The sequence below is a fragment of the Oncorhynchus kisutch genome, linkage group LG16 (assembly GCF_002021735.2).
Source record: "Oncorhynchus kisutch isolate 150728-3 linkage group LG16, Okis_V2, whole genome shotgun sequence".
NCBI classification, from domain to species: Eukaryota; Metazoa; Chordata; class Actinopteri; order Salmoniformes; family Salmonidae; genus Oncorhynchus; species Oncorhynchus kisutch.
In genome coordinates, this window is record NC_034189.2 from 40858102 (window position 1) to 40878217 (window position 20116).

Here is a 20116-nt window from a genome sequence, read left to right on the forward strand (position 1 = left end):
CAATCTGTGACACATTTAAGTGGATATGATACCTAGATCTTTGCTCTTTCAATTCCTTTCCAATTTACATTGTGACTGGTGTAAATTATTACAAAGCCCAAGAGTCTGTTTCGAAAGGAAACAATACCACCTGGAAAAAGGCTGTTAATAAATCCAGAAGTTACGGATATTATTTTTATTTTAAACAATTAAAGCTAATGTAGCGATACAGTGGAAACAGGGCTGAGAATTGAACCAGAGACACTGCAGACACAAAGTGAGCACTTGTTGACAATAACAGCCTAGACGTCTTGACAGTGGCAGGATTTTCTCACAACAGAGGGGCTGCAACAAATGTGCAAAATATTATATTCCTATCCTAACACACGATTAGTGTAAACTTTATTAAAAAATTAACTGTCTAAAATGTCATGTATCTGGGGGAGTTGGGACCACGTGTTTTGGAAGGCAGTTCAGCTGGAATGTTGTGCATAAGTCCAAGAGTGGAGATAAAATAGCCATCACTTGTGCAGCATTTGGTTTAAGGCAAGGTTTTAAGACAATACATAAATGATCATGCAGCTTGAAAAGATAGCTACTGATCCTCATATTGAAATGGGGGGGACAAAAAGCTACTTCGGGTGATAGCTCAAATAACCGAGTCGCCATTGGCAATGACTTTAGCTAATCAAAACCATGTTCAAGAGCTGACTGACAAGTAGCCCTACTAAGCTCATGTTTACAGCTTTTTAAACAGTTCCACTCGGTCTAGAATCTAAGCTAACTGACAAGTACCTTCCCAATTAACACAGTTCCTCTTCCACAGATGGAGTTTGAGACAAATGTCCACTGTTAGTTAGCTTCTTCTGCTCACAGTGATCCATGTGTCATCTTTAGGTGTGGACACAAGCTCAGATCTGGCCTCTACCACCTGTCCCTTCACCTGATGCAGCTTCAGTTGGCGCACTACAGTGCTGAGGACGACAGTGGCCACTGTGTACGCAAACCTGAAATGTGGCGAAATGGTGGTATAAAAAGTTAGTAACAAGCCCACATTCTTCTTTGCCTGGTAGTGACACTCCCTCCATTTCCTTTCATTTGATATTGTAGAATAAATATGGTAAAACTGTATGACAAGTTGCTCCTGTGCAATTACAACTAGTAAATGCCCTAGCCCCTTGGTTAATCTCAAGTGCACGCCACTATCCTTTCCCATCCCCGTTACCTCAGCTCAGGACAGGCCTGGTTCCCTGAGAATCCAAGCAGAGAGAAGCTTTTCCTGGCTGAATCTTCTGTGAATCGGTCTGGGTCAAACCTGGATGTACAAAGTGCAGGAATTCAAACTTGGTACCAAAAAAATCCAGCAAAAAATGCCTCTTTAGGTGGCAAAAGGTTCAAAAGAAAATACATATGAACAGACTTGTAGGGACGGCTCCAGGTGTCTGCATCCTGTAGGACTACCCCAAGTGCATAGATCACCAGTGTCTAAAAAAAACAAAACATAGGAATAAAGTGTTATTATTATTATTATTATTCACTTTAAACAACAACAAAAAAATATTTTAAAAATCCATAAGCACTTGCTGACAATAAGATGTGGATAATAAATTGACTAAGTTGGTTAGAGGAGAATAAGATACCTCTTTAGGAATAATGTGCTGATCGACTTTCCCTTCGTTTTCCTGGAGCCGGGCTGCGATGGGCGTCAGTTTGGCTGTCCGCACAGTCTCGTTCAAAACCTGCTGAAAATACCTATAGTATAGAAGATGCATTTGATAAGCATGATAAAATGTATCTATAAACATACATTGAAGACATGCTACCATGAGGATACCTGCCCCTTCTGCTGTGACCGACCAGGGTTCGAACCCATGTGTCATGTGGGCCACAAGGCTATTAGCCCCTGTTAGCTTAGGCATTAGCTCAGGAAGCTACACCAGTCTTCAGGTCTCATATAAGGTACACGTCATGCAAGAGTGGATCTGAAACACCTCTGTTACACTGCATCACATTGTTTATGTTATTTGGCTGTCAGGCTATCACCTGAGCTGTGGGATCTTATCCAGAGAAACAGGCTCAGAGCCCAGAACATCCTCCAGCTCCTGATGCAGCTTCTCCTGAACTTCCTCTGATGTGGACAGGAAGTGTACTGCCCAGATGCACACTTGGAAAATATTACAACCACAAAGAGAAACATCAACACTTTGTGAGAGAGATTTTCTGACAGAATACTAACCAAATGTATGATATTATTCTCTCAGAAAAAAATGACGATTGGCTACACCATAAAAGCCGCAAGTTCTAACGTAGATAGGCATAATCTATTTATTACTAGTACTCACAATTAGCTGTGATGACACAACCTGCCAGTGTGAATACCATGCTGTCCTCCATCACCTACAAAAGAGAAACAATGAAAACAAGCGTTCATTAAAACAAAAGCAGGAAGGAAGTTTTATTTTCCTCTACACGTGAGTAACAGCAACAGGAGGCTCTATGCTCTGCCTCAATGAGCCTGTTCTCCTTATAATCAAAGAATCTGTGCATCACCTGTCTCTCTGTGAGGTTGGACTGGAGAAGAGTGTCTACAAACGCTGTCTGGCTCCTTTGTCCTTTCCTGTCTTTAGCCACAGACATCAGCACTGTTTCCATTTCTGCCAGCGCTGTAAACAAACAATGTACTTAGCATGAGGACAGAAAATGTATACACATCTCTTTTCTATTTCAGATACATTCTATAAGGAAGTGTATGCTGAGATGTACAAGTAACACATATGATCCATAGCAGTGAACTAGTTTCCACTCACCGCTCTCATAGTGCTCCTTTCTGATGGAGCTCTTCTCCATGGAACCGTCCAAATAGCCTTTTCCGATCTCCGACCAGATCTGACAAGTAAAGGGAATTATCTGTGAAAATCTGCAAACACCGGTCGTAATGGGCATCTTTTCACCAGAAACAGTGACTTTAAATGTGACTGCTCACTCACTGCCTCATGGTTCTTTCGGAAGCCGATGACTTCAGCATCATTCCGGAAACGGTCACCCAGAGCGAGTTGAGTGACAGCCTTCATAGCCAATCCTAGCAGATGGGCACAGAGGGGTGTGTGCTGGTCCTTAGGGAAAGACTGCCACTTCCCCACTAACTCCTCCACCAGCTAGAACAAGACAAAGGGGTAGGGAGACAGAGAGAGCGTGTGTCAATGGGAAAGGGGGATACTTAGTCAGTTGTCCAACTGAAATGTGTCTTCCGTATTTAATCCAACCCCTCTGAATCAGAGATTCGAAGGGGGCTGCCTTAATCGACGTCCACGGCGCCCGGGGAACAGTGGGTTAAGTGCCTTGCTCAGGGGCAGAATGACATATTTTTACCTTATCAGCTCAGGGATTCGATACAGCAACCTTCCGGTTACTGGCCCAATGCTCTAACCACTAGGCTACCGAACTATAACATTCCAGGGAAGTGAGCACAACAAGCTTTTGGAGTAAACAAATACTAATGGATACACAAAAACAGAAGAAAGTATTACAGAATACTACAGCCAAATATTAAAAACTGCAAAATGGGCCATTTTGTAAGAGGCAAACCTTTAGCAGCATTGGAAAGTTTTTCTCCAGGGTGTTGTTGACGGCACTCTCATACAACTTCTTCCTCATTACAGCCTCTGTGGCCCCTCCACCCGTTCCTGACTGGTAACCTAGCAACGACTTCAGCATTGTCTCAAATGAGTCCGCTACAAGTAAGGATAGAAGATGTCACAGTGTTACTGTTTCTTTATTTCAAAACAACACTGTACATGTATAACGGAAATCACCTGAATCTGTTACAATGTCTATCTATACCTACATTCCACTTAGAATGGTGCAATCTTTTAAGCATGAATTTTAAGTGGCCCGACTAACCATTGTCTGTATGTAGCCTCGCTACTTTTATAGTCTTGCTACTGTATATAGCCTCGCTACTGTTTTTCACTGTCTTTTTACTGTTGTTTTTATTTCTTTACTTACCCATTGTTCACCTAATACCTTTTTTGCACTATTGGCTAGAGCCTTAAGTAAGCATTTCACTGTTGTATTTGGCGCACGTGACAAATAAACTTGATTTGATGTTAGTAGGGACAGAGCACCTGTTTCCCTTTCCTCCCAATAGTTTCCCTCCCTCCCCAGTACTCACTAGTCCTGTTGGGGTTGATGTGCTGCCGTAGCTGGTCCACTGAACCCAAGCTGACCACAGGGCGTCCTCCAAACCAGAAGGATGCCACAGGACCAAACTGTCCATGTAGACTAGCCAGGAACTCATGCAGACTGCCTCGGTTCACTATGTCTTGCAGATTTCCATCCCTTGATTAAGAGAATGAGACGAATAAACCAATAGGAACCTAGGTCAGGCCAGGGCCCGTATTCAGAACATTTCTCAGTGTACGAGTGCTGATCCAGGATCAGTTTAGCCTTTTATATGGAGATGAATAGACAGGGGGATCTGATCCTGGATCAGTACTCCTACAGTGACGCTTATAAATATAGGCTGAGATCAAGTGTGGAGTGCTAAAGAGAGACAGTACTTAGAAAGTTGTAAACATATTTGGTCATAGTCTACTCACTTCTCTTCGGTAGGGTTGAGACCTGGTATACCAGAAGCACTTCTTGATGACTTGATAAAAAAATTATTCAAGCATGTTACTTTCAGTTTCAAGAGACATAAATTAAACATGACAAGAAATGCTGTGCAGTTTACATATTCTAAGTCTATGGCAGTAACCTCTAAAAACTTGAGCTTTGAAAAAATTATTTGTCCACTCCACAATTCACTTAAACTGCTGAAACATTTGGGTGCTAAAGGTCAGATGCATAAAATGTCCAGGGATTTTTTTTAACTGTCATGTCACTGTAAAACTGCACAAAGTTAGCAGCTTTACAAGTAACGTTAGCTAGTAATGACATGGGTGGATATACGATGTTGCAAATATTGGCTAATATAAACACAGGCATTGACTTACTGGATACAAATAGAGGACTGCGCCGACCAGAATGATGACAAAAGTCACTGCAAATATCGCAAAGTCCAGCATGTTTGCTGGTGTTACTAAAAAAGACGTTTAGACAGGTAGCTAAAGCGATACTAAACATTCGGTATCACTACCACGTCTACGGTAGCATTATAACTCCGTGTTCTACTGCAAAGCCTGCACACAGTCAGTGAGGCCAGAGCAATGCATCTCAGAGCGCATGGATAAATCAGAACGTACAGAAGCAGATACAATCTAACTACAAAATGTTACAAACTACTTGATCTGGCATAGCACAATTGGTCAAATCAATTCATTTTCATCTATCCAGATAATTTAGTGATTGGTCTACTTAGACCTAGGCAAGGGGGGAAGCAATGGTCCATTTTCCAAAAATTCGAACAACACACTTATATTCTGGGCAATGACAAAAGTGTCTGTAGATCATAAATCCGAGAGCAGATAGAGGAGAGCAGATACAGTTTTAGTATCTTAATTTCATCACCCTGTTGCAAGAGAACACTTGTAGTGTATTCTAGGTTTAAAAAGGCTTCTGAAGTTTGTACTTTTTCCATTTTGAAATTTCCGACTTGCTTTTCCCTTACAATAAAAAACGAAAATAATCAACCCCTACAAAAATGCCCATTAACGATTTTAGCATGTAAATCTCAGTGGGGCAAAAAATGTTTTAGTCAAAACTATTTGTTCAGCACTTTTGGAAATGTACAGCGACAGAATTCAAAACATGGGCCGTTCTTACAGTGTTCTCCCTGTACTTCAAGTCAGAACTGCAGGATAAATAAAGGAGGCATATAAGCAGACAATACATTTCTCAAAAACAGGTTATAGGCTACATGTGCACCACCAAGTCAGAACAGTAAGTGAAATTAAGAGGTGAAAATAGACCACAAATTAGGGTAGGCTACTAACAGCTTACTACACAACATACACTTAGTATTACTTTCTTAGCTACAGTATACATATCTCCCTGGCATATTACATTATTTATGCATTTGCATACAATACATTTTTGAACTCACCTTGTTGTGCTGTGCTCACTTGAACAGGAAGGTGGCACGGTGGTCCTTCGTGGACAAATTTTGTCATCAAAGCATTCTCTGGATTTATGGTGCTTTCAAGACAACTGGGAACTGGAAAAAAAGGCTGAATCTTGATACCGTCGGTGATCTTCAGGTCGTAGCTCTAGAAAGAGACCAGAGTTCCTGATTTACAATTCTGAGTTGGATGAAAGTTCTAAACGTATTTTCCCAGTCGTAGCTTGTTTTTCCCGAGTTCCCAGTTGTCTTGAACTCACTAAAGTAAGATTTTGCAGTTCAGAGTTAATTCAGTTGTTTTGAGCACAAATCGTGCTTCATTGACAGCAATGTTGAATGTTAACCATTTTAAACTAGGAAAATAGACCCTTAATCTTAGACTTGGGACCACACAGCCACTCCACTGAATAGCAGGCTAATGATTGCTTTGCAACGCTTGCAGTTAGCCACTCATTCCTTCTAAGCCACTCATTGTTGAATTTCTGGTTTCCAACTGGTTGTGTAATGTTTATGTCCAATGGCCGGTGAGCACCGATATGTTTTATCTATAATTTCTCTACATTTTCTATCTTCATATGACAAGGATTAAAAAGGATTTACCAGTAGATTGTCAACTTCATTCATGATGATGACTGCTAGCTAAGATTTAGAAAGTATGATGTTGACATGATCAGTCCAATCAAAGCTACTGTAGATATAACGTGATTTTACGTCATTTAATCTGTGGCCAATGACCTTCTTTGATGGGCACTTCTAATGTAACTCTTATGGCAGCACCCAAGGCGCTTGAATTTTCGAGCTCTACCCTTAGACCTGGCAATGACGTAGTATCCCCATGAGTGACAGAACACTGAGCCAATCACTGCACAGCGCTGCATTATTTACTGTTGGCTTGCCCCATCACCACAGAAGACAATGAGCTAGGCTGAAACACCTGCATTTTGGAACTGCCTTACTCAAGAAAACAAAAAAGAAACCATATTTGTATGCGGCTTTATTAACTCAATAATATATATATTTTTCATTGTTTGCAAACTGATATGTGCCAAAATAACATACAAAACAGGAAAGCCCATTTTGAATGACAGGTTGCCACTGATCCACATAATAATTCACATTTCCTGTATCTGCAGGATTATTTTCATGCTGTAGCAAACTGGCTCAAATGAATCCTACATATGTAGGAGCAGTTAGGAGAAAGAATCCTGGGCTGTAAATCGTTAACAGAATTACACAAAAAATCAGTAACAGAATTACTGCAATTGAGTTGGACACAATGGGAAATCATAGAAGTCACAAACCATAGTTGGGGCACCTGCTACTGTCCTTCCTTCCACTGGCATACTGTTATGTTCAGCTTATAACTGTTTTCTTTATCTTTCTGTTGTCAGGTGATCAAAGTCTGTGTGAAAACAGTCTGGACAACCCCTCCATCTCTCTCTCTCTCTCCCCACCTCTACAGGCTGGTGGGAGGAGCTCAACGAGGACAGGCTCATTGTAATGAATGGAATGTTATCAAACATATGGAAACCACATGTTTGAGTACATGACAATAGAGTACAGTATAATGTACTTTATTGTATTGTACTGAACTATACTTTACTGCACTCTACTGTCCAAACTTGTGAAACATAGATGTCTATGATTGGTTCAGATATTGTCCAGACCAACCAACTTTGGTCTTGTTTGGGGGCGGGGCTCATTCAATAGCAAAAAGTGCATGTCTGTAGAATAATACTCAAATATGCAAAGGAGGATATTGCATATTTATTCATGTAACATGTGGGACCATGGGAGGTCTACCAGTAGTGGCACTGTTTCAGGTATTGGGCAGTTTCTGCCAGCCTTTATAAGGAAAGTGGAAGTAAGCCATTGGGAGAAGCCATTTTACCTGGAATCCATGTGCCAGAATTGTTTGTTGAATGGATGTGTGTATTTTTGAAAGTGCTAAAAGCCCTCTGAACCCCAATGGTGTAAAAATTAAACATTTCCTAAATTGCATCCTGTATAACAGGTCCTAAAGTCAAAAATAATTTCTAACACTACAAAGTGCATCTCCTTAGACTGAGATCTATCTTAGTACTTGGTGTGTGTAAGTATGATTATTGTGGCATCAGTAGCAGAGGAGGCTGGTGATAGGAGCTATAGGAGGATGGGCTCATTGTGATGGCTGGAATGGAATCGATGGAATGTAGTCAAACGTGGTTTCCATATGTGTAATATGTTTGATACCCGACTTCCAATAGCTCCTCCCACCAGCCTCCTCTGACTCAGTAGCCTCTAAAACACGTCTCAAAATCATTCCACGGAGGGCAGAGGGTCTCTGGGTTTTTGCTGCGCCCTTGTACTTGATTGATGAATTAAGGTCACTAATTAGTAAGGAACTCCCCTCACCTGGTTTTCTAGGTCTTAATTGAAAGGAAATAACCTGCAGACACTCAGCCCTCGGTGGAATGAGTTTGACACCCCTGCTCTAAAACATTAGAAACCTGTCCACTGGGTGCATGTTTTTGATGCAAATTGTCAAAGCTTGATGATGAGTTCGTTATTTGAAACAGCTGTGTAGTGTTAGGGCAAAAACCAAAACGTGCACCCATGAAGGGCCACACTACACAATTTGCGAAACCCTGTCCTACACAAGCATATGTTGTAGGCCATTCATGCAAATAAACGCATTACATATTTTTTCAGTTTTCTCTAAGATGTAGTGATTAGGTGGAAAACAAGAAATTGAGAGAAAAAAGTTCTGAGCCAGAGGTAGTTTGTGTATACCAAGAGGTGGCGTTATATGGTTGTCTATCATGTCACACATAATTATGCATTTCTGTGTTGTTCAGATCAGGGACGCATAATGTCATTCCGTTATTATTTTAATGGGTGAAAATCCACTTAATTTACTGTAGTTCAATAACCAAAAGAGATGTTTACAAACTCAAGGGGTCATGTCATACTGTGGCTAACACCCCATTCTTCTGCAGACATCTTTCAATCTTAATTCAGAGCAGATATTTAAAACTTTTTGGAAAACGTGGTCACATAAAAAACTGAGGGAGACCCTCCGCTAATCCCTGCCCTCCTTGGTTAATATTGCAACCTCGGACAACATTTTCCCAGGAAAACCAATTTCGCCTAACAACTGTCAAAATTCACAATGACCTCAAACTGTGATTTTAATATGCAATTAAGTTAAACACAGACTATCCCTTGCTAATCAGAGGACTCTCTGGTATGTTGTGGTGGACTGTCATTACAATTGCTTACGGGAACCTGGTAAAAATGAAGGTTGTAGTGTGGCTAGCCACAGGATGGCTAAATGCACTGTCAGCATGCAGCCAAAGTTACAAACCCTTTTTGGAGCTAACTAATGTTTTTAAATCGTATTGTGATGTCAACAGCAGATGCTTTGTATTCATAACATGGCTAACTAACATATTGTTATGAGAATTTCGTTATCAATGTTCATAAACTTCAATTCATCTACTCAGTCTGCAACCCAGAGTTTGTAAGGTTAAATGAAACAGACAGATTTCCCAGCTTACAATAGTCAAAACATTTATTCACGAGAGCACTCTGAAGTCCATCATACAAATCCAGTCTTTATAACACAAACAAACAAGTTCAAATCTTAAGCTACGCCTTGCTCAGACAGTCAGTGTTTTTCCACTACACAGATACATTGTTTAATCTGCAACATGTTTCATCATTTTCTGCAAGCCTAACAGTTTCTCCCCTCCACGGGTGGAGACAGAATGTCCTGTAAAGGAACACAGTATTACAACTTGTCTGTCAATAGCTCCTCTTATCATTTGTTTCCCCACTTGCACCCTGCTTACATACTAAAAAGGAACAAAATGTCCTTGTTCTAATTCTGACTAAAACTACACACATCATCAGATTATAGTTTTATGATTGTAATAAATTTCATACAATTATATGGTTTCAGGGTGGAATATTTTTAGTCATTATCTTATCATTACAGTAAACATATAAATCATTGTCATTATCTTACCATTACTTTAAACATATAAATCATATGAATTTCTATCATATCACATACTAACTAACTAAAGTGCTGGTCCCATGTTTCATGAGCTGAAATAAAAGATCCCAGAAATGTTCCATATGCACAAAAAGCTTATTTCTCTCTAATTTTGTATACAAATTTGTTTACATCCATGTTTTTGAGCACTTCTCATTTGGCAAGATAATTCATATGTGTCATATCAAGAAACTGATTAAACAGCATGATCATTACACAGGTGCAATCGACCTGGACAGGGTATCCTGAAAGGATATTGACCTCATCATGTCAGTAGAGGATGCCTGGTTATTCTTTAAAAGTGCCTTCCTCACCATCTTAAATAAGCATGCCCTATTCAAATAAAATTGAACCAGGAACAGATATAGCCCTTGGTTCACTCCAGACCTGACTGCCCTTGACCAGCACAAAAACATCCTGTGGCGTACTGCATTAGCATCGAATAGCCCCCGTGATATGCAACTTTTCAGGGAAGTTAGGAACCAACATACACAGGCAGTTAGGAAAGCTAAGACTAGCTTTTTCAAACATACATTTGCATTCTGTAGCACAAACTCAAAAAGGTTATAGGACACTGTAAAGTCCCTGGAGAATAAGAGCACCTCCTCCCAGCTGCACACTGCACTGAGGATATGAAACCACCGATAATGAAACCACCGATAAATCCACTATAATTGAGAATTTCAATAAGCATTTTTCTATGGCTGGCCATGCTTTCCACCTGGCTACCCCTACCCCGGTCAACTGCCCTGTACCCCCCACAGCAACTCGCCCAAGCCTCCCCCATTTCTCCTTCACCCAAATCCAGATAGCGGATGTTCTGAAAGAAAACAAAATCTGGACCCCAACAAATCAGCCGGGCTAGACAATCTGGACCCTCTCTTTCTAAAATTATCTGCCGAAATTGTTGCAACCCCTATTACTAGCCTGTTCAACCTCTCTTTCGTATCGTCTGAAATTACCAAAGATTGGAAAGCTGCCGCGATCATCCCCCTCTTCAAAGGGGGAGACACTCTAGACCCAAACTGCTACAGACCTATATCTATCCTACCCTACCTTTCTAAGGTCTTCGAAAGCCAAGTTAATAAACAGATTACTGACCATTTCGAATCCCACCATACCTTCTCCATTATGCAATCTGGTTTCAGAGCTGGTCATGCATGCACCTCAGCCAAGCTCAAGGTCCTAAACGATATCCTAACCGCCATCGATAAGATACATTACTGTGCAGCCGTATTCATTGACCTGGCCAAGGCTTTCGACTCTGTCAATCACCACATTCTTATCGGACAGACTCAACAGCCTTGGTTTCTCAAATGACTGCCTCGCCTGGTTCACCAACTACTTTTCTGATAGAGTTCACTGTGTCAAATCGGAGGGCCTGTTGTCCGGACCTCTGGCAGTCTCTATGGGGGTGCCACAGGGTTCAATTCTCGGGCAGACTCTCTTCTCTGTATACATCAATGATGTCGCTCTTGCTGCTGGTGATTCTCTGATCCACCTCTACGCAGACGACACCATTCTGTATACTTCTGGCCCTTCTTTGGACACTGTGTTAAGTAACCTCCAGACGACCTTCAGTGCCTTTCAACTCTCCTTCCGTGGCCTCCAACTGCTCTTAAATGCAAGTAAAACTAAATGCATGCTCTTCAACCGATCGCTGCCCACACCTGCCTGCCCGTCCAGCATCACTACTCTGGACGGTTCTGACTTAGAATATGTGGACAACTACAAATACCTAGGTGTCTGGCTAGAGTGTAAACTCTCCTTCCAGACTCACATTAAGCATCTCCAATCCAAAATTAAATCTAGAATCAGCTTCCTATTTCGCAACAAAGCATCCTTCACTCATGCTTCCAAACATACCCTCGTAAACGGACTATGCTACCGATCCTCAACTTCGGCGAAGTCATCTACAAAATAGCCTCCAACACTCTACTCAACAAATTGGATGCAGTCTATCACAGTGCCATCTGTTTTGTCACCAAAGCCCCATATACTACCCACCACTGCGACCTGTACGCTCTTCTTGGCTGGCCCTCGCTTCATACTCGTCACCAAACCCACTGGCTCAAGGTCATCTACAAGCATTTGCTCGGTAAAGCCCCGCCTTATCTCAGCTCACCATAGCAGCACCCACCCGTAGCACACGCTCCAGCAGGTATATCTCACTGGTCACCCCCAAAGCCAATTCCTCGTTTGGCCGCCTTTCCTTCCAGTTCTCTGCTGCCAATGACTGTAACGAACTGCAAAAATCACTGAAGCTGGAGACTCATATCTCCCTCACTAGCTTTAAGCACCAGCTGTCTGAGCAGCTCACAGATCACTGCACCTGTACACAGCCCATCTGTAAATAGCCCGTCCAACTACCTCATCCCCATACTGTATTTATTTATTTATCTTGCTCCTTTGCACCCCAGTATCTCTACTTGCACATTCATCATCTGCACATCTATCACTCCAGTGTTTAATTGGTATATTGTAATTAATTCGACACCATGGCCTGTTTATTGCCTTTCCTCCCTTATCTTACCTCATTTGCACACACTGTATATATACTTCTTTTCTACTGTATTATTGACTGTATGTTTGTTTACTCCATGTGTAACTCTGTGTTGTTGTATGTGTCAAACTGCTTTGCTTAATCTTGGCCAGGTCGCAGTTGTAAATTACAACTTGTTCTCAACTAGCCTACCTGGTTAAATAAAGGTGAAATTAAAAAAATATATTAAAAAAAACTTGTGCTGGGGAAAAATAAAAGGCCACTCTAAAATGAGCAGTTTTGTCACACAACACAATGCCACAGATGTTTGAAGTTTTGAGGGAGTGTGCAATTGGCATGCTGACTGTAATAATATCCACCAGAGCTGTTGCCAGAGAATTGAATGTTTTAGAGAATTTGGCAGTATGTCCAACCACAGACCTTGTGTATGGTGTCAGGTTGGGGGGCGGTTAGCTGATGTCAACGTTGTAAACAGTATGCCCTATTGTGGCGCTGGGGTTATGGTATGGGCAGGCATAAGCTATGGACAACGAACACCATTACATTTTATCGATGGCAATTTGAATGCACAGAGATGTGACAAGATCCTGAGGCCCATTGTCTTGCTGTTCATCTTACGCCATCACCTCATGTTTCAGAATGATAATGTATGGCCCCATGTCGCAAGGATCTGTACATAATGGAAGCAAAAAATGTAATCTAGAATGTCATTGTATGCTGTGGGGTTAATATTTCCCTTCACTGGAAGAAAGGGGCCAAGCACAAACCATGAAAAACAGCCCCAGACCATTATCCCTCCTCCACCAAACTGTTCAGTTGGCACTATGCATTGGGGCAAGTGGCATTCTCCTGGCATTCGCCAAACCCAGATTCGTTGGACTGCCAGATGGTGAAACGTGATTCATCACACCAGAGAATGCGTTTCCACTGCTCTAGAGTCCAATGGTGGTGAGTGGTTTTCAAACCCATTTTTACAGTTTGTTACAGAAGGAAAATAATCATGCAGCAACAGGAAATGTGAATTTATGTGGATTATAATGGATATTTTTGTAGGGGTTGACACGTTTTTCATAAGGGAAAAGCTTGTCTGATATGTCAAAGTGGAAATGACAAACTTCAAGCCTTTTTAAACCTTAAATACACTACAAGTTTTTGATTTCCACTTTTGTCATTGCCCCCCAAAAACAGTGTTGTTCAAATTCTTTTGAAATGCACCATTGTTTCCTCCCATTCAAGTGTTCGAACTTGTGAACAAAGTTGCATGGGATTTCTCTTAATGAGACTCTGTGCAGCCAATGGCAAAGTCCGCTTTAGGTATAATGCCAGGAGCCATTTGTGGATTTGACAGCACTAACACAGTTCCACCTCTGACATTGCCAAAACAACTGCTATAAGAATGTCAGCTAAAGCCCATCTGATTAAATAGAGCCCTTAGTGTGTTACTGTGCTTCATCCAATACCACAACCACAAAAAATGACCTGCATTGCCGTTGAGATGACATTAAAGTACATGGTGCAAGTGATCAACACTGTTTGATATTCTGTGCAGATTATAGCAATTGTGAAGATTTACACAGTCCTGTGACCCTGAACCTGCATGCTTTCTATGATTACATAAGACATTTGATGTTACAGTAACCTCAATGCGAGCACAGCCACTATCTGATTACTGATCACTATCTTGATTGTGTTGGTTTTGCCACCTTTAATTCCCTGAATTCTGAGCCACATAATTCCTTTTGAATTTGAGCAGGCGTTTCAAATAAGTTATTGAACTGACCGGGTAGGTTGTAACTATGAATATTAAACTACACTGCTACGGGGTGAAAATACATTTGTCTTAAGGAGTCTCCCAAATCCTGTGGCTCAAGGCACATCTACTCCTGCTCCCCCACTTTGGTGCTCGACATCACCAGTCCTGGCAAGGGCAACCCATCTTTATGCAGACCAGCCAACCATCATTACTGCACACCTGCGTCTCATCATCAGTCACACATGGACTTCATTACTCCCTTGATTACTTACCCTTTATATAGCACTCTTTTGTTATCATTCATCAGCTAGTCTTGCTTCTATGTCAGATACTCCTCTTGTTCTGTAGCGGTTGTTGTTAACTTCCTGTGTCTACGTTACACTTGCATTATTAATCTTTCAACTCCTCCCGTAAACGCTCCTTTATCTATGAGAGGGTCTGGTCAAAGTGACTGATTCTGTCCAAATGAGTCTGTCAGTTCTACAGCTCAGTTGTAAACCTTAATACTGCTCTCACATGGTCCTCTCTCCTCACAACCAGAGCACATCAATTTCACCAAGGCAACTCCATCTCGCCATGACGTGTCTCTTTGGGCAGATTGTACAGACTGAGACATCACTGGTCCTCCTGGTCTTGTTGTTCATAGTTCTTCCCCTCTGTTAAGTTGAACAGCTACCTGCTGTTAGGACTGAAGAGCTCGGATAGCCTCTCCTAGCTGCCTCGCTGTACTCTGCTGAAGAATCTGATTGTTAGTGACCTGTTGGTGTCCATTGCTCTGTCATCCACTGTGCTGCGCTGCCTGCTGATCAGGCACACCCTGGTGTTTGGTGGCTGGCACTTGGTCCAGTTCAGAGTCAGTAATATGGGTGTCCTGAGCTTTCTGTTCACTCTGGCCCTCATGGCTATGGAGATTTTCAACTTCATATACCTCGGCCTCTGCTACCTGGTCATCATGACTTCCAGGCGCCTGCGTCTGGCCATAGCGCTAATCTGGGTTGTTACTGAAACTGTAAATCAAATCAAATTGTGTTGGTCACATACACATGGTTAACAGATGTTAATGCCAGTGTAGTGAAATGCTTGTGCTTCTAGTTCCGAAAGTGCAGTAATATCTAACAAGTAATCTAACAATTCCCCAAGAACTATCTAATACATACAAATCTAAAGGGTTGGAATAAGAATACGTACATATAAATATATGGATGAGCGATGGCCAAGCGGAATATGCAAGGTGCAATAGATGGTAGAAGGTACAGTATATACATATGAGATGAGTAATGTAAGATATGTTGTTTAAAGTGACTAGTGATCCATTTATTAAAGTGGCCAGTGATATGAGTCTCTATGTAGGCAGCAGCCTCTCCGAGTTAGTGATTGCTGTTTAACAGTCTGATGGCCTTGACAGCTGTTTTTCAGTCTCTCGGTCCCAGCTATGATGCACCTGTACTGACCTCGCCTTCTGGATGGTAGCGGGGTGAACAGGCAGTGGCTCAGGTGGTTGTTGTCCTTGATATTTTTGGCCTTCCTGTGACATCGGTGCTGTAGGTGTCTTGAATGGCAAGTAGTTTGACCCTGGTGATGCGTTGTGCAGACCACAGCACCCTCTGGAGAACCTTGCGGTTGAGGGCGGTGCAGTTGCCGTACCAGGTGGTGATACAGCCCGACAGGATGCTCTCAATTGTGCATCTAAAAGTTTGTCAGGGTTTTAGGTGACAAGCCAAATTTCTTCAGCCTCCTGAGGTTGAAGAGGCACTGTTGCACCTTCTTCACCACACCGTCTTTGTTCGATGTGAATAGGGGGATGCTCCCTCTTTCCTGAAGTTGACGATCATCTTCTTTGTTTTGTTGACGTTGAGTGAGAGGTTGTTTTCCTGACACCACACTCTGAGTGCCCTCACCTCCTCCATGTAGGCTGTCTCGTTGTTGTTTGTAATCTGTTTTGCATGTTATTTTGACCATTAGTATGAATCACAAATCAGTTTGCACACAATGTAAAAAAATATACATATTATTGAGTTAATAAAGCCACATACAAACATCTCTTTCTTGTTTTCTTGAGTAAGGCAGCTCCAAAATGCAGGTGTTTCAGCCTAGCTCAGTGCTTTCTGTGGTGGTGGGGCAAGGCAGCAGAAAATAGGAGCATTGCACCGTGATTGGCTCAGTGTTCTGTCACTCATGGGGACACTACATCACGACCAAGTAGTAAGGGGAAAGGGGAATACCTAGTCAGTTGTACAACTGAATGCCTTCAACTGAAACATGTCTTCTGCATTTAACCCAACCCCTCTGAATCAGAGTGGTGCAGGGGGCTGCCTTAATAGACATCCTTTCGGTTACTGGCCCAACACTCTAAACATTAGGCTACCTGCCGCCGGTAGACATCAAATTCAAGCCCCTTTGGCTCCTGCCATAGAATGACATTAGTAGTGCCCTTACAAGAAGGCTCAAGGTCATTGGCCACAGATAAAAAGACGTCAAATCACGTTATATGTACAGTAGCTTTGATTGGACTGATCATGTCAACATCTTACTTTCAAAATCTTAGCTAGCAGTAATCATCATGAATGAAGTTGACAATCTACTGGAAAATTATTTTTAATCCTTGTCATATGATGAGAAATAATGAAGAGAAATTATAGATAAAACGTATCGGTGCTCATCAGCCATTGGACATAAACATTACACAACAAGTTGGAAATCTCAAATTAAACAGTAAGTGGTTTGGATGGAATCGGTGACAGTGGCTAACTGCAAGCATTGCACCTGGGAAGTTGAGAATAAACGAGCTCAGACTGGGAAAATACATTTTGAATGGTCATCCAAATCCAACTCGGAATTGTAAATCCGGCCTCTTTGTCTTCCTTTGATGACAACATTTGCCCACGAAGGACCGTCGCGCCACCTCCCTGTTCAAGTGAGCACATCACAACAAGGTGAGTCCAAAAATGTCTTATATGCTGCTGCATAAATTATGTAATATGCCAGGAAGATATGTATACTGTAGCTAAGAAAGTAATACTACGGGTATGTTGTGAAGTAAGCTTTTAGTAGCCCATGTGCCTCACCCTAATAATTTGGTCTATTTTCACCTTTTAATTTCAATGTAATCATTGAATATTGTAAGCGCTTTCATTGTCTGCTAATGTGCCCCCTTTATTTATACTAAGATTCTGACTTGGTGTACAGGGAAAACACTGTAAGAATGGCCCATGTTCTGAATTTTGTTGCTGTACATTTCAAAAGTGCTTAATAAATAGTTATATTGTCTAAATCAGTCCTGGCTCACTCATTAATGTATTAATCGAAATTACGGATTGCATCTTATCTGCTTGTTGTCCCTTATGCCATCATTTGTACATCTCAATCGTCAGTAGAAACCACATTTGTTTAAAGCAGGTCAGCTATATCAGCTGTTTTTTTAAAGGCAGTAAATGTGGCTGGATGAACTGTTTCGCTGCCAGACACACAGTGTTGCCAATTTAGCGACACATTTTCAAAAAAGTGACTAGCGACTTCTTCTGGTGTTATTGGACTTTTGGAAACTCTTGACATGAAAGCACGTATCGTTCTAACTCTTCTCAACGAGCAGCGGGTGCTACCGCGGGCCCCACCCCCGTCGCAAAACACTTACAGGCGGCCCAGTCCTCGCGCAGCAGGCACTCCCAGCTTCAGTCAGAGCACATCAGTATTTCTACTTGCACATCCTCATCTGCACATATATCACTCCAGTGTAAATTGCAAAATTCTAATTACTTCGCCACTATTGGCCTATTTATTGCCCTACCTCCTTACTTCATTTGCACACGCTAGATACAGAATGTTCTATTGTGTTATTGACTGTACGTTTGTTTATCCCATGTGTAACTCTGTCATTGTCGCACTGCTTTGCTTTATCTTGGCCAGGACGCAGTTGTAAATGAGAACTTGTTCTCAACTGGCCTACCTGTTTAAATAAAGGTGAAATAAAACAAATAAGTGAATAAAGTTGAATCCCCAATCCTACAATGAATGTTAAGACGATTATGACAAATTTTTTCACATATCAGTTATTGTCCATCATTGTCGGTTACACGACTATTGTTCCAGCGCAACACATTTTATAGGATTCGATTTAGTGGTGTAATGATCTGGTTTAATGGTGTTTTATATAGAGCCTTCCAAATGAATTCACTCCCCTTGACTTTTTCCCAAATAAATTGTGTTACAGTCTGAATTTAAATGGATTAAATGTAGATGTTTGTGTCCCTGGGCTACACACACAATAGCCATTAATGTCAAAGTGGAATTCTGTTTTTTGAAATGTTTCCTAATTAATAAAAAATGAAAAGCTGAAATGTCTTGAGTCAATAAGTGTTCAACCCCTTTGTTATGGCAAGCCCAAAGATCAGGAGTAAAAATGTGCTTAAGTCACATCATTATGCAATAAGTTGAACATGATTTTTGAATGGCTACCTTATCCCTGCACCCCACACATACAGATAATTGTAAGGTCCCTCAGTCGAGCAGTGAATTTCAAAAACAGATTAAATCGCAATGACCAGGGAGGTTTTCCAATGCCTCGCAAAGAAGGACACCTATTGGTAGATGATTGTAACGGTTCTCTTGTGGTGAAGGAGAGTCGGACCAAAATGCAGCATGTAGATTTCGATCCATGTTTAATAAACAAACATAAAACACGAATCAATTATAAACACTACAAAACAAAGAACGTAACGAAAACCGAAAAAGCCTATACTTGTGTAAACTAACACAGAGACAGGTACAAGGACACTAAGGACAATCACCCACCAAACCCAACACAAAACAGGCTACCTAAATATGGTTCCCAATCAGAGACAATGACTAACACCTGCCTCTGATTGAAAACCATATCAGGCCAAACATAGAAATAGACAAACCAGACACACAACATAGAATGCCCACCCAGCTCACGTCCTGACCAACACTAAAACAAGGAAAACACATACGAACGATGGTCAGACCGTGACAATAATAGGTATAAATAAAAAGCAGATATTGAATATCCCTTTGCACATGGTGAAGTTATTCATTATACTTTGGATGGTGTATCAATACACCCAGTCTCTACAAAGATACATGCGACCTTACTAACTCAGTTGCCAGAGAGGAAGAAAACCTCTCAGGGATTTCACCATGAGGCCAATAGTGAGTTTAAAACAGTTAGAGTTTAACAGCTGTGACAGAAAACTGAGAATGGATCAACAACATTGTAGTCACTCCACAATACTAACCTAATTGACAGTGAAAAGGAAACATGTACAGAATACAAATATTTCAAAATATACATCCTGTTTGGAACAAGGCACTAAAGTAATACTGCAAAAAAATGTGGCAAAGCCATTAACTTTTTGTCCTGAATACCAAGTGTTATGTTTGGGGCAAATCCAATAACATATTACTGAGTACCATTCTCCATATTGTCAAACATAGTGGTGGCTGCAGCATGTTATGGGTATGCATGTAATCATTAAAGACTGGGGAGTTTTTCCAGGTAAAAAAAAAAACGGAATGGGCACAGGCAAAATTCCAGAGAAAAACCGGATTTCAGTCTGTTTTCTTCCACACTGGGAAATTGATTCACCTTTTAGCGGGACAATAACCTAAAACACAAGGCCAAATCTACACTGGAGTTGCTTACCAAGAAGACCGTGAATGTTCCTGAGTGGCTGAGTTACAGTTTTGACCCATGAATACTTTCTGAAGGCACTGTATTTAATGGTGTGGTATATAACAAGACACATGCTGTTTCAGGTCAATACACTG

General features: G+C 41.4%; 1 protein-coding gene across 1 annotated transcript; it reads right to left on the reverse strand.

Annotated features, from left to right (window-relative positions):
* Positions 1-142: 142 nt before the first annotated feature.
* Positions 143-5178, reverse strand: LOC109906709 (cytochrome P450 20A1). The gene is made up of 13 exons (XM_031792407.1): positions 4974-5178; positions 4578-4627; positions 4151-4317; positions 3565-3710; positions 2967-3134; positions 2787-2865; positions 2530-2642; positions 2322-2376; positions 2023-2143; positions 1620-1731; positions 1400-1464; positions 1205-1294; positions 143-986 (listed from the first exon to the last, which is right to left on the reverse strand). The coding sequence occupies exons 1-13, from the start codon at positions 5043-5045 to the stop codon at positions 836-838; spliced, it is 1389 nt and encodes a 462-aa protein (XP_031648267.1). The 5' UTR covers positions 5046-5178; the 3' UTR covers positions 143-835.
* Positions 5179-20116: the final 14938 nt, after the last annotated feature.